Genomic DNA, 13,030 nt, shown 5'->3' on the forward strand with positions numbered 1-13,030 from the left:
TAATAAACCAGTGTTTCATTGCTTTTTCAAGAATTGCAGCTGAATTGCAAGTCTACTAATCCTCAGTAGCCTATTATAATGTGAATCAATTCATGCTGTCAATAATGTGTTGACACTAAAGAAATGGCAATTGCATATCACTCACAGCTACACAGGATATACAGCAAGTAGTTAGCTTTATATTCTTTGTTTACGGGTTCTACGGTTGAGAAAATGTCTTACCAAAAGAAAGGCCAGCCTGACGGCGATGTAAAGCGGTGTGAATTTTCCCTATACAACGTACACTTGAACCGTTGTAGATTTTTTAAGGTGGGCCTTGTTTTAGGTGGTTTATTTTGCTTTTTCTCTGGACCCCGTTCACTACAGTACAAAGCTGAGTGTCTGGGCTGGAGCGGCTCTCTACTTCTCCAAACTGAGACTGCACTGATCAGTGATTACGGTAGGCAACAGAGAGACTATAGATATGTACTTTATATGACCCCACTTCAAAAAACCTGAACTATCGCTTTAAGGCCTGAAAAAAAAATTGGCACGCACATACTGCCCTTTTCTGACTTTGAGCCCCTGCTCCTCTATAATCATAATCAGGTTTTCCATCTTCAAGGAAAGCTATGCATGTTCTCACATTTTGTACCATTTTGTATTATTCTATTGCATTTGACTTCAATACATTTCATTTCGTCATGCTTCACTTGGATAATGTTCAAGCTGGATCTAACATAAATTGTAGTTTTCCTGCGACAGATTCAGCCTCTTGCTTTACACCGCTGTACATCAAGACAGTGTTTGTAATCAACGGGGAAGCTGTTCCTTTAGACTACAGTGCAACAGAGCACACTCATAACCTCAGAAGGGCTTTTAGCACACCTGCAATGAGCTCTACTCCCTAAATCTTCTGTCGTTACACCACTTGTATTGCTTTTTATTGTTGTGCAGGCACCGTACATGAAATGAGAAAATGATGCACTATTGTTGCAGACTGAGGACTGTGTCTCAGTGGGATGTGGATATTTCCGTCAGCATGTGACAGTATGAGCAGCAGAAGGACTTTGAATTAGATGCCATGCGACACAGCACTATATGGATTAAACTGTGGTCTAGGTGGATGTGAGGAAACGGGAAATGATATGAATGATGAAAGTCATAACAGCAGTATCTTCTTTTACTACTGCTGAGCTGTCGTCTATGTTCTCTTTACCACTGTGACACCCTAGAGAGCAAGACAGTGCGTGCGTGCGTGCGTGCGTGCGTGCGTGCGTGCGTGCGTGTGTGTGAGACTGCAAGAGAAAGAGTCGTATAACTTGATGATAGCACACTGCTGAGTTTAGCTCACAGGGTGTGAAATGATGATGATGAAGATGAAGAGCGGATGTGATGTGGGTATACAAAGACATGTGCACACGCACACACGCTCACATATACACACAAATATGAGGTAGTGATCCTCGTTAGAGTCCAGATGTCTGGCTGGCTCTGAGTCGTTGGCAGGCAGAGGGAGCAGGAGAGGACAGATAGAAACACACACACAAAAGCACACATACACATACAGTATTTCTCACATACAAGCATACTCTACCTGACTTTTTGACAGGTGCAGTTTCTTTCATACACAACGTGCAAACACACACAGTCTATGGGGATGTTAGCTCATCCCAACGCTTGATGTTCACCTGAAGCCTCATTACAGAATCGTGTCTTTGTTCTAGATGATATTTAGGGTTTTTAGCAATACAGAAACTTGTTTCCGAGCCCCATTTGGGAAATCCTATCTGAAGACTCAAATTTTGTTATTGCACAATTTGTGAATTTCCCTCTGCCACAGACACAAGTTGAGTTTGAGTTTCTTTGGGAAGCTGCTGGGGAAAAAATTACGGGCTGTCAGGGCTTCAAAAGCCTTAGCTAAGTGGGCTGAGCAATAACAATAATAGTGTACGCAGTATTCACTCAATAAAGTTGCTTTCCTACATCTTCATCTAAGAGTGAGGATTACTGTCCTGTTACTGTGAAAAATATGGGTAAATGACAGGCTGCACCAGAATCTGCAAAAGGTATCATGGAGGCAGGGAATAAGGTGTGTGGAAGATTTGATGTTTAAGTAGGATACCAAGCAGGACAAGCAGTTAGGACATTTTCCTGTAATGACGCCCCTGGGTCCTAAATTTAACTGTGCATACAATTTTTTGCACATGTTGTATATGAATGAAACAGAGGCTGCACAATAAGTAAGTAAAATACAGTAAAGATAATTAAATACACATAGTTACAGTACCTTTCCCAGCCCATTGCCAGTATACTCCTCTTCAATAGCAGAACCTGGGAGATTTCAACAGCCCGACCCATACCAGCATTCATCCTGTGGAGGCAGCGTCCATTAAAGTCCCACACCTGCAGAAGACGGCACAAAAATACTCAACAACACCAAGACATGCTATATTTCAAAACACACCCAAAAGCAAGTGGACACAACTCCTTCAGGATGTTTAGCAGAACATTAAGTCACTACACAAACTGCAAATGTCGACTTCTGTCAGCCTTCATATTTATCTTTCTGTGGTTACAGAAGTGGCAACAGAAATAGTAACACAGAGTATTCACTCATGACGTTTTGATATGACAATATTTTTTAGGCTCCCACGTGAGGAAACAAATTATCATACTGCTATCCTACTGTACATCCATCAAACATCACGGCACAGGTAACATTTCACACTGTTTCTCCCATTTTGCATGACAACACAGTCTGTGTTGTAGCACCAAAGGAACACTGATTGGCCCAATGGGAACGCTGTAATTAAAAGGTCAAAATTTCAAATTCTGAATGGCCCTAACTGCTGCACCGCAGGTTCAGTGTTGATGAAAATTGGAGAGAGGATGCATCTTATTACTAATTGGCCCAGGGGTACCTTACTCCTGAGGATGACTAGTGTAGTCGTTTCAAATGGCACGCTGAGTGCATGCACAGGATGCAACATGGCTGCAGTGTCACATGAGCTTTTTGAGTCAGTGAGCTGATGTGGTTGATTATATTGATTATAATATGCATAATTGAGATTATTATTTCATAATCTTTTTTATCTGTTGGGAACTATTTCACTGAGTTTGGAATCATTATGCAGTGCTTGAATGCGGTGTGCAAATACAGCCACAGAGAAGCACGTTTGAAATACCAAACAATTTTGAAACTCAACGAAAAATAAAAGCCTATGCAAGACATAATTCTGCAGCCCAGTTACCAGGTTGAATGTTGGCAGTTATCATTCCTGCAAACTACTGATATATTTTTTTTTTTTTGCAATTTGTCCATGTCGGAGGTACTGTTTTTACATTTCCATAAAACATGTCATATTCCGTGTACATTACATGTTTGTGATCCAACTTTTATAATCAGGAGTTGGAGATGATGATGATGATGGAATTACAGGCAAGAGGCAAGTGACCACAGTTCAAGACTGTTTTAACGTTGTAAGTGTGAAACCACAGGACATTTTCAGGAAATCTCAAGAGAATTTCTAGCAACGCCTCATCACAAAACAGATCTTTTTGGGGTGGGAAGTTCGGAATTATTTAGCTGTGTTTCTGGCAAAAAAACAGGTATGTTACATGTCCTTTCCTGATCCCAACTAAGGTGTTTTTGTTCCTAAAACCTAACCAGATCAGAAATACACTCGCTAACTGAACCTGAAGAAACAGGGGTTGGATTACACTCAGAGAAAACACAAAACAGGGAGAGTACAAGACCAAACATTGTTTGTACAATGGGGCTCAGGAGATAGAGTGGGTTGTCCCCTGATTACAGGAAGGCAGTTCAATTCCTTGCCCCTCCTTTCCACCCATTTAAGTGTCCTTGCAGTGCAAGATACTGAACCCTAAAAAGCTCCCAATGGTAAGCCAATAATTTGCATAGTAGCCTGCTGCCATTATTATGTGTGCATGGGTGTACAAGAGGCAAAAGTGAATACAAGTATTATAAAAATGCAGTCCCATAACACAGCACACTCAATTGTACTGACACGCACCGTGCCTTTAGAAGTGTGTTGACGATGTCAGTGGGTTGAGGTTAAAATGCCAAAGAAAGAGCCCTGCTTGTTTCTGGCTTCACCTCTGTTTCATTTTTTCCTGGATAAATTAAGAGTAAATAAAAAGTCAGTGAAGTGTTCTTGTTTTATTCCTCGTAAACTGTTTAAAGAGCAAGGTCACAAAGTACTTCACAGGGAAAAACTCCTTCACAGACACTAGTGAGCATGGCAGAGACAGAGGTCAGTTTGAATAATGAGCCTTCAATTGCTTAAATACACATTAAATTCTGAAATATGTAAGCAACTTCACTTTCCTCATATTGTTTGGTTTCATCAGACTCTCCTCCCTCCATTTGTTTGCACTTCAGTCAGTGTAGTTTAGAGTTTGCATCTCTTGCAGGACTGACCTGCAGCTATATGGATCACGGCTGAATGTGTGTGAGTGAGTGTGCGTGTATGTTCACCTACTTTAACCTCCCCATCAGTGCCTGCAGTAAACAACCGGGTCTGCGTACCATCCAGGGCCATGGTGGTGATGTCTGCGTTGCCATGGCAATGGTGAAACTCTTTGACCTTTTGGCCCGTGTCAGCAAGCCAGCAGATCACAGACGAGGCAGAGTCGCTGCTGACTACCTGCAGAGAGACAGAGAGAGGGAGGATATCAATCATCAAAAAGAGTTTGATCCCTTTTATGCTGTGAGGAAAGCAGCTTCCGCTGATGTATTCTTTAATGACTCTCATATAGCCAAACCATTCTCCGCGCTTCGTTACACTTTATTTTAGGGCTAAGCCACCACAGAGGAAAATATGCAACTAATGCTGCTGTCAAGAGGGAATAAAAGCACGCAGGGGAAAATACAAAGAGTGGATGCACTTTTTAAAATGAGAGATGTTCAAATAGGGTGCATTAGCTGTTTTATTATTTGTGTGGTGCTCCTACACTGTGTCGGAAACTAGCAGCAGTGTAAATCTGTCACTGAGGGAAGCAAAGGGGAATAAAACATGCAATAAAATGTAATAATGAGGCCCAAGTTTGAAAAAAAGTGAGAAAGGCACTATTTCTTTGCAAAAACCTCTGCAAAATTTAACTATTTAATGTTTGCATTATATCAAACCGTATCAATCCAAAGTGTATTTAAAAATATACCAAATTTGGCTCCAACAGTAATATGACAGCGTTCCCAACTGTTTAATGAAGTCACCACGTTTCCATACATGCAAGCATGAATTTCATGAACATGTGAAATGATCTTCATCAACAGGTGGATGAGAACATTAGGCAGAAAAGTTTTTTTTTTCTTTACTTCAGTGTTTTAGAAAAGTTCATGTAAAAAGGTCTTGAAGGTTAGACAATTCCACACTCCCAAGAAGCTCCTCTCTCCCACGGATAACACTGCTCCCAAAACACCTCATTAGTAGCAATTACGTGACATCACACTACTTCACCGTGTCATACATTTGCCAACTTTATGTCTAGCAGATAGTTTGTCCATCAAAAATGGAAGAAATTGCACCTGTGCTGTGACTAAATACATGTGGTCAAAGTCTCAAGCAAATCCCAAGTCCTTTTTTCTTGGGCAAGTCAAGTCAGATCTCAAGTTGTTTATTTTCTGTCATGTCGAGTTGCAAACCATCTAAACAATGTGATAGGACTGAAAGCACCAGAGAAGCCACTAAATCAACTTTAAGTTGAGATTTTGTCAACCACTGCTTTCAAGGAAAAGTACTAACTATTCTGCTCCATTAATATATTCACCACAGAAGAAGTAGTCCAAATTACATATCCAGACAACAATGTCTATACTTTTTGCCTACATCTGTGGAAATGTGGAATGTCTGTGGAAAAAGATAAGCAAACAGTAAAAAAGACTCTCAGTCAGTCTCAGGGAGCCATTTCCACCACATACCTGTCTGAACAGACTATTATACAACACACAGGTAACAGGGTGTTCGTGGCTGCTGGTCCTCTTCTCCTCCTTCACCGTCTCCAGCAGGAGGAGGAGACTGTTGAAGGAGAGCAGGAGGAGTTGCTGCTCTTCGTGGAGGAAGAGGAGGGTGTGTGTGTCCTCTTGCGTGTTTGGGAAAACACCAGCCAGACGGTGGACACACAGCTGACTCGATACATCCCACAGACACAGGACCTGGGAAGTTTATGTAAGGTCACAATTACAGAACAAATACAATCACTGACAAGAGGAATGGTCACCGACTCTGCACAATGTTAGTGCCACTTAGTCAGAACTCATAACTCTGTGATGTCGCTTTACGGCACAAACCAGGACAACGTACCACAAACTCTTCCAGAGGTAAAGCTTTCAGAGTGTCTTGCCATGGCAGATGGTGTTTGAGCAGAAGCCAGATGGAACATAAATCACTCCTAAAATATTCATTATCCTCAGAAAAGCCAAAGATGGGGCAAACATGCACAGTGCTACAGCGGTGAGAGGAAAAGCAGCACAGGCGGCAACATCCTCTTTGCATCAGAAAGGAGGAGGGTTTAAAGGAAATGAGAAACGCCAGCTCTTATAACAGCAGCGATGTGAAACAGGCTACCAATCATCGGCACCACCACTGCCTTCCCCTGCAGTAATTATAGCAAGGTGTAACAATTAATTTTACAATGATAGGGCTCTTTATCATTACATGATCTTTTCTAGCACAGCACTGCAAACACACACACGCACAAACAGCTACCTTATCTTTGGAGTAGCTGAGCAGTTGTTGCTTGGTCTGCATGAAGCGAACTGCGGTGACAGGGCTCGTGTGCCCGCTGAGCGCACAAACTGGTTTTGAGGTCACGTAAGGGTTCCACAGCAAGACCTGATGATCCACACCCGCTGTAGCTGCAACCAATCAGAAGGTCCCTGATTATCGGAGGCTCTAACTACACGCACAACCAATTCAAGGTTCACTGAGACATTTAACACTGTCACATCTGACAATGTGACTTTACTTTTTTCTAATTTCAAGTGGTTAAACTTTTTGGCTGAAACAACTTAAATTTGGTTTCTTTGTCTACTTTACTTGGCAATTAGGAGGTAATCTGTTTCCTGACTTTTTGTAAGTAAAGTACACATTTAAAATTGTCAGTGTAGATTATTATTCAGCATTTGGTTTAGGCTGTAAAAAAGACAGTTGGACCAACTTAAAACAAATAATTAATAACACAAATTATTTCATTTTTTAAAAATCAATTTCAAAGCAAATGTGTTAACCTAACTTCTTCATTTGTTTTCAAGTTTTTTTCAACCATGTCAACCAGTAACCAAGACTGACATTATGGCTCTCTAACCTCAATATGTTCAATCATTTCCCTCATGCAGGCTGCCAGCTGGTCCCATGTTATGCTCCTTTTCATTTTATTGTGGATGTCTACTGGAAAATATTTCCTTAAATCGTGCTTAAATACTTTAAAAGACACACTGTTTTCCTTATACTGTCCGTTGCTGCAGCACCTCTATTCACCCTTGGTCTGAACACTCATTGGCCTTTGAGCACACACCGGTCCCCACCTATAAGATTGAGTCCTTGGTGGTGGTCCATGTCCCACACACCCCTCTTCGTTAAGAAAGAAGTGACTCGCAGACTCCTGCTTTCCTTTTCCCTCCAGCCGATCACCATGCTGCTCTGCGGTCTGGTGCTGCACGACACAAAGGCTTCCAGCAAGCCCAGGTAATGTACTGCAGCAGGAATGAGACAGAAATTGAAAGTAAATTAGGTGTGACAGATCCTGTAATTAGCTTTACTACATCTAGACAAGAGTGAGTAACACAGAGGGAGGAAAAGCCTGCTCATGGTTTAAAGCAAACAAAGAGACAATTGGGACACTAAAAAACACTTTCTGTCTCTTTATCTCTTTATCTGTGTGTGTGTGTGTGTGTGTGTGTGTGTGTGTGTGTGTGTGTGTGTGTGTGTGTGTGTGTGTGTGTGTGTGTGTGTGTGTGTGAGAGAGACCTGCAACTGATTCACACAAACGACCCATTTCTATCTCTGTGCTATGAAGTAAACTCAGCAGAAGAGTAGTGGAACACTGTTGAATACCTTGACGAATCTGGCAGCCATAATGTGTAAAGGACTTAGTAAAGGCTTTAATTTGTCAAGTCTGTCCTTTAAAGTATACAATGAAAGGCCTGTGAAAAAGCTCAAGGCAGAGGGGTTGCAGTGTAGAGAAGGGTCACCTGTGACATGACCAGTCTGAAATTAAAAGTAACATGTGACCGGGGAGAGTCTCAAAATGACAGAAATCAATGAACGTTATTCATTGAAATGTTTATCCACAAATTTGATCTTAGCATTTTTCTGTACAAACTGATTTTGAAAGGAGAAATAAGAAAACACTCATAAGTGAAAGTCACTGGCTTTGGAGCAGAACCACCTGTGTGGAGCAATAACGCTGCTGAGGTTACCAGCAGAGAGAGCAAATCAGTTTCAACTCCAACAAATCCAATGTAAACAACACTGCAACATGTTTTGATGATGACACACTGTTTCTTTAATTACATTTTTTAAAATGCAATATTTCGTCCCGCTGACTTTCTCACCACCAGAACACTGAAGGACGTCCACTTTCTGAAAACGGCTCTGCTAAATGTGCATTGACCGCAACCCTGCTGTATGGTAAACCAACCAATCTACAGGCGCTCAGCACAGCATAGAATTAGGCCGGTTTGATTTGCTCACTGGTATTACAGGAAAAGTAATGGATCTTGCATCACCATCTATCTCAATTAACACTTTGATTGAGAACAGCTAAATTGGATGCCACACGTCTCTATTAGAGGCCGCTCAGCTTTCAAAATACTGCACAAATAAGTGCGGGTTGCGAGATGGCATGTGACAGTCGCAGGTCAAAGATCGGCCGCATGACTGGTGCAAATAATCACATCTGATTACATTTCATACGCCGCGTCTTTCCTCCGTCCTGGCAATTAAAAGATCAGTGGAATTTTCAGACAGCGTCGCATGACTCATCATTGATTAATGAGGCCCTTCTCTCTTTCACTGACACACACAAATCGTAAATCAAACTATTTGTGATGCGGACCCAGATACATAACATCTGCTTTAGCTGGCGATGTCACGCTCATCGCTGTGAGTTTAGAATTTGAAAAAGGGAACAGCAGGAGTCACTTTATATCGACATCAAAGCGAGCCTCTTTTGTTCTGCAACAAATCGCTGCACATTTTTGGGGAGATTTTTACCAACACTGCTGACGTTCATCCTTAATGTTCGCTTTCATTTTCTTTGATCGCAACATTATGCAGATATGTAAATGCTTTCTCTCTCGCTCTCTCTCTCTCTCTCTCTCTCAGACGCACACTTCTCTAGAGCTCTCCTTCCTTGTCCTTACGGGTCTGTGTCCATCCCAATTTCCTCCTAATTTCCTCTCAATTTCCCTCTCTGTTCCATCATGCTTCCACCCGCCCCCCGTCTCCCCTTCCCCTCCTTCCCTCCCTCCCCTCCTCTCTCTGGTGGCCCGTGAGCCCGAAGGTTTGGAGGTCTGGATAACCAGCCATGTCTAATGGTACACAGCCCACTCATACTGCAGGGTGGGCAACTTCAAAAGAACAGCAGCAGCACCCCAGAGGTATGCAAACACACATATACAGTCTCACAAGCTCCCTCCTTTCCTTTCTCTCAAAACAACACGCACACACACACACACACACATACACATTTACGCAGACAGCGAACCTTGATATGCGCCCTCTCTTGTTGTTTCGCACGCACGCGCATATACACAGCCTGTAAAATTTCAATTATCCAGCGCTTTTAATGCTTTGGCATTGTCTCCTCTGTCTCCCTCTTTTTTGTTTTCCCTTTGTTTTCCCATTTGTTGTGCTTATTTATGTGTTCCTTCTTCATGCATGTTTTTTCCCCCCTTTTATCAGAATCTCCCCTTTCAGCCAAGCAAGTCTCAGAGCGCTTGCCTCTGCTGAATCATTATCAAACAGCTCCAATGGGTCTTCAGAGGGGCTCTGCGCGAATGATGCAATCGAGATACAACAAAGCGACCTCTTTGTTACCCACGCTGAGCTGAAGTGGTGAGTCTCAAGAGGCCAGACCTTGAGCTTGTGACTTTATGGCAATATTAAAAAAAAAAAAAAAAAGTCTACCTTTGCAAGACTATCAAGTGGATGACTCAGGACTTGATGCATGTGCGTCAGTGTGTGTGTGCATCAGTGGCATACCCAAGCATTTCCACGATGTTGCATAAGCTGTTATTGTAGTGACAAAAAGGAGTGAACAAGCAAGCACAGAGAACGGCTCTCACCCCGGATGTCAAGGTGAAACTGTGACTCAGCGTCAGGTATGTCCGACACCTGGAGCGTGTTCTTTGTTTTCTTCCTCTCTGTCATCTGAGCCACCAATTTTCTATCCTTGTTTCCATTACGTCGATCTAATAAACTCAGGTCTACTATTTTTGACCTTAACCCTATTCACATGGAGGCAATTTTCTTCTGATGTCATGCTCATGGTGGGAGACTTGAATGATGGGATGAGGTTGTGCTGCTGTGATGCAGGTTGCAGGTCACATAAACGTAGGTAATCTGACAAATTGTTTCATTTCATCACTTACTGGTTCAATGGTGACTGAAAGGATTATTAGATTGAAAATCTGGAGGGGAGTTGGGCCATATTTTGAGGTAAAACAACAAGTTTCATAACCAATTAGCCAACATTGGTATCATCATTTTCTAGCTAACATTAACATACATTTCATTGCATAGAGTGGGTTTCACTTCCAGGTGTCTAAGATAGGGGTTAATATTTTGGAACTTACACACGCTTTTCATATTATATCGTGTAACACCATCAAACTACTATCATGTTAGCTAGGACGTGGTTGAATGCTCATGTTAGCCAGTGGTAAATGACAGCAATTTGTCAGCCTCTCTATGTTTATACTGCTTGAAATCCAGAAGACAGCAGAACCACAGTTGAGCTCTCCACTCTGAGTGTGATGTCAGAAGAAATAGGCTGCAGCGCGACAATGGTCGATAGGTGGTGATTTTGATTGTGAGTGGAGTGAACACTTCCCACTCAATATTTAAGCCTAGTACACAAGTATTTTTGGTTACAGGGTTTTAAAACAAACATGATCTCTGTCCAGACGAAGAATTAATCATGTTCTGTATCAAGGAACCCAAAAATATTAGCATACACTGGGCATGCAGTGGAGGTCGCTTTCCAACAAGGAAGCGCGATTAATCATCTGCTCTCCAAACAGTCTCTCAACAAGTCAAAGAGCAAACAGTTTATTTCAGAGTGACTCCACAGACTGTTGTTCTCTGTCTTGCTTGCTAGTCTGATAAAAGCATCATCGATTTTGCTCAGCAGTGGCATGGATGTGATAGACATCAGCGTTCTGTGTTGCAGTGCAAGTGACACAAAAGACAGTTTGATATTCTGATATTAGGATTCAGACTGAGACGGTGTAGAAATCTGATATAAATTGTATCTTAAATCCTCATCCAAATGTGGTTTGGATCGATATGCAAAAATCCCATTTTGTGTGTTTTTTTTTAGCTTTCCAGACTTCCTGAACTCAATTTGGATACAATCTGGATATGACAAAAATCCGATTTGGGCGGGTAGTGTGAACATAGCCATTGTCTATTCTGTGGGTGGCTGCTCCCTTTCAGTGAATACTATAAACAAAGTCAGGGAAATCTGACTGCAGAATCCTCCTGGATAATGCTGTTTTTATTAAAACATTGTCAGCAGTCATTTTTGTCAATCTCTTCTATCACTGTATTATCAATGTCTGTTTGTGTCTATAAAATATAATGTTCATTCCCTCAATGCGCAAACTCAGATATCAATATCATAACAAATACTGCCAATGAACATACACCAATAAGGCCGGATTAGGAGGTAAACGTGGGTGTCTGCATCATTGTTACCAAAAATATCTCTTTCTGCCTGCCAAGACATAAACAGTGACAGAGATTCTGAATATCTTCACCCTGGAGGGAGTTCTCCAAAAGGTCAGTTTTCTGTGATCTAAAACACGTTTACGTGTGTACAAAAGGCCAAAATGCAAAAAGCATATTCTTAAGAAATATCTGTGTATATGTGGACAGAGGTTAGAACACCTGCACATTTGTCTACACTGATGAAAACATGAAATTAGAGGACGACTTGTACTTTGACAAACTGCTTGCCTGAGAGTGGTAGCACATTAAATTCCATTATATATTGAATTATCACCTGCCGCTTGAATTTTGTGTCACCCTTTACATAACACAAGTCATTTCCACTATAAATTGGAACAGAAAGGGCACAAATTGGTACATAAGAAATCAGTGATTCCAAATTACAGCAATCAGCATTGCAGTAATTTATTTATAACAGTTTTTGTATATCTTAACATACTGGAACACATCTACTACAACAGATACACAATATCAAATAATGCTAACCAGAGAAGTCGGGTTGAGACAGGAAAACAAAGACTGATGGAAACGTTGACAACGCTACAACAAAACTCATGTGCAACTCCACAAGTTCACTAGGCTGTCATCAAAGAGAGACTTAGAGTAGGTTTGTTTCCATGTCTTTGTCTCATGATGGCACATCCAAATTGGACTTTTCTTGTGCATGTGTGCTTTTTATTTCCTACCTTTTCTAACCCAGGCAGGCATGTGTGCATGGTGTGTCACAGTGTAGCAGGAGCGATGCTTTCCTTCGACCAGCTCGTCCCATAGGATGATTTCTGCTGAATCTGAGTCAGTCCTCAGACTGAGCCTCTCGAACAGAGAGATATCAGCTGAGGTAAAATATATAGCACTCACCTGGGTCAACACACAGAGACGCAAATATACACAGTTTAACAGCAATGGACACCGTGCAAGAAAATTAAGTTCTTCCCTCTTTCTATTATTCCTTTGCTCAGTGTTTGTATAACCTGTCCTCCAATGTCTCCTATGGTGAGGACAGCCTGGTCCAGGTGAGAGGGATCCACCCAGTAGTCCAGGCACCAGGGTGTAAACTTCAAACCCTAAAGAGG

At 41.7% G+C, this 13,030-nt stretch overlaps 1 protein-coding gene across 5 annotated transcripts in view; it reads right to left on the minus strand.

The window, feature by feature from the left end:
* LOC119033911 (WD repeat-containing protein 49-like) overlaps window positions 1-13,030 on the minus strand; it is a 36,839-nt gene that overhangs the window by 14,382 nt on the left and 9,427 nt on the right. For all 5 annotated transcript variants that reach the window (XM_037124545.1, XM_037124536.1, XM_037124527.1 and 2 more), the window contains 7 exons: window positions 12,929-13,021; window positions 12,644-12,815; window positions 7,529-7,696; window positions 6,711-6,859; window positions 5,924-6,157; window positions 4,485-4,649; window positions 2,270-2,385 (listed from right to left, as the gene is read on the minus strand). In XM_037124545.1, coding sequence (XP_036980440.1) covers window positions 2,270-2,385; window positions 4,485-4,649; window positions 5,924-6,157; window positions 6,711-6,859; window positions 7,529-7,696; window positions 12,644-12,815; window positions 12,929-13,021 — 1,097 coding nt within the window. The remainder of the gene's footprint in view (window positions 1-2,269; window positions 2,386-4,484; window positions 4,650-5,923; window positions 6,158-6,710; window positions 6,860-7,528; window positions 7,697-12,643; window positions 12,816-12,928; window positions 13,022-13,030) is intronic.

The sequence above is a fragment of the Acanthopagrus latus genome, chromosome 2 (assembly GCF_904848185.1).
Source record: "Acanthopagrus latus isolate v.2019 chromosome 2, fAcaLat1.1, whole genome shotgun sequence".
Taxonomy (NCBI): Eukaryota; Metazoa; Chordata; class Actinopteri; order Spariformes; family Sparidae; genus Acanthopagrus; species Acanthopagrus latus.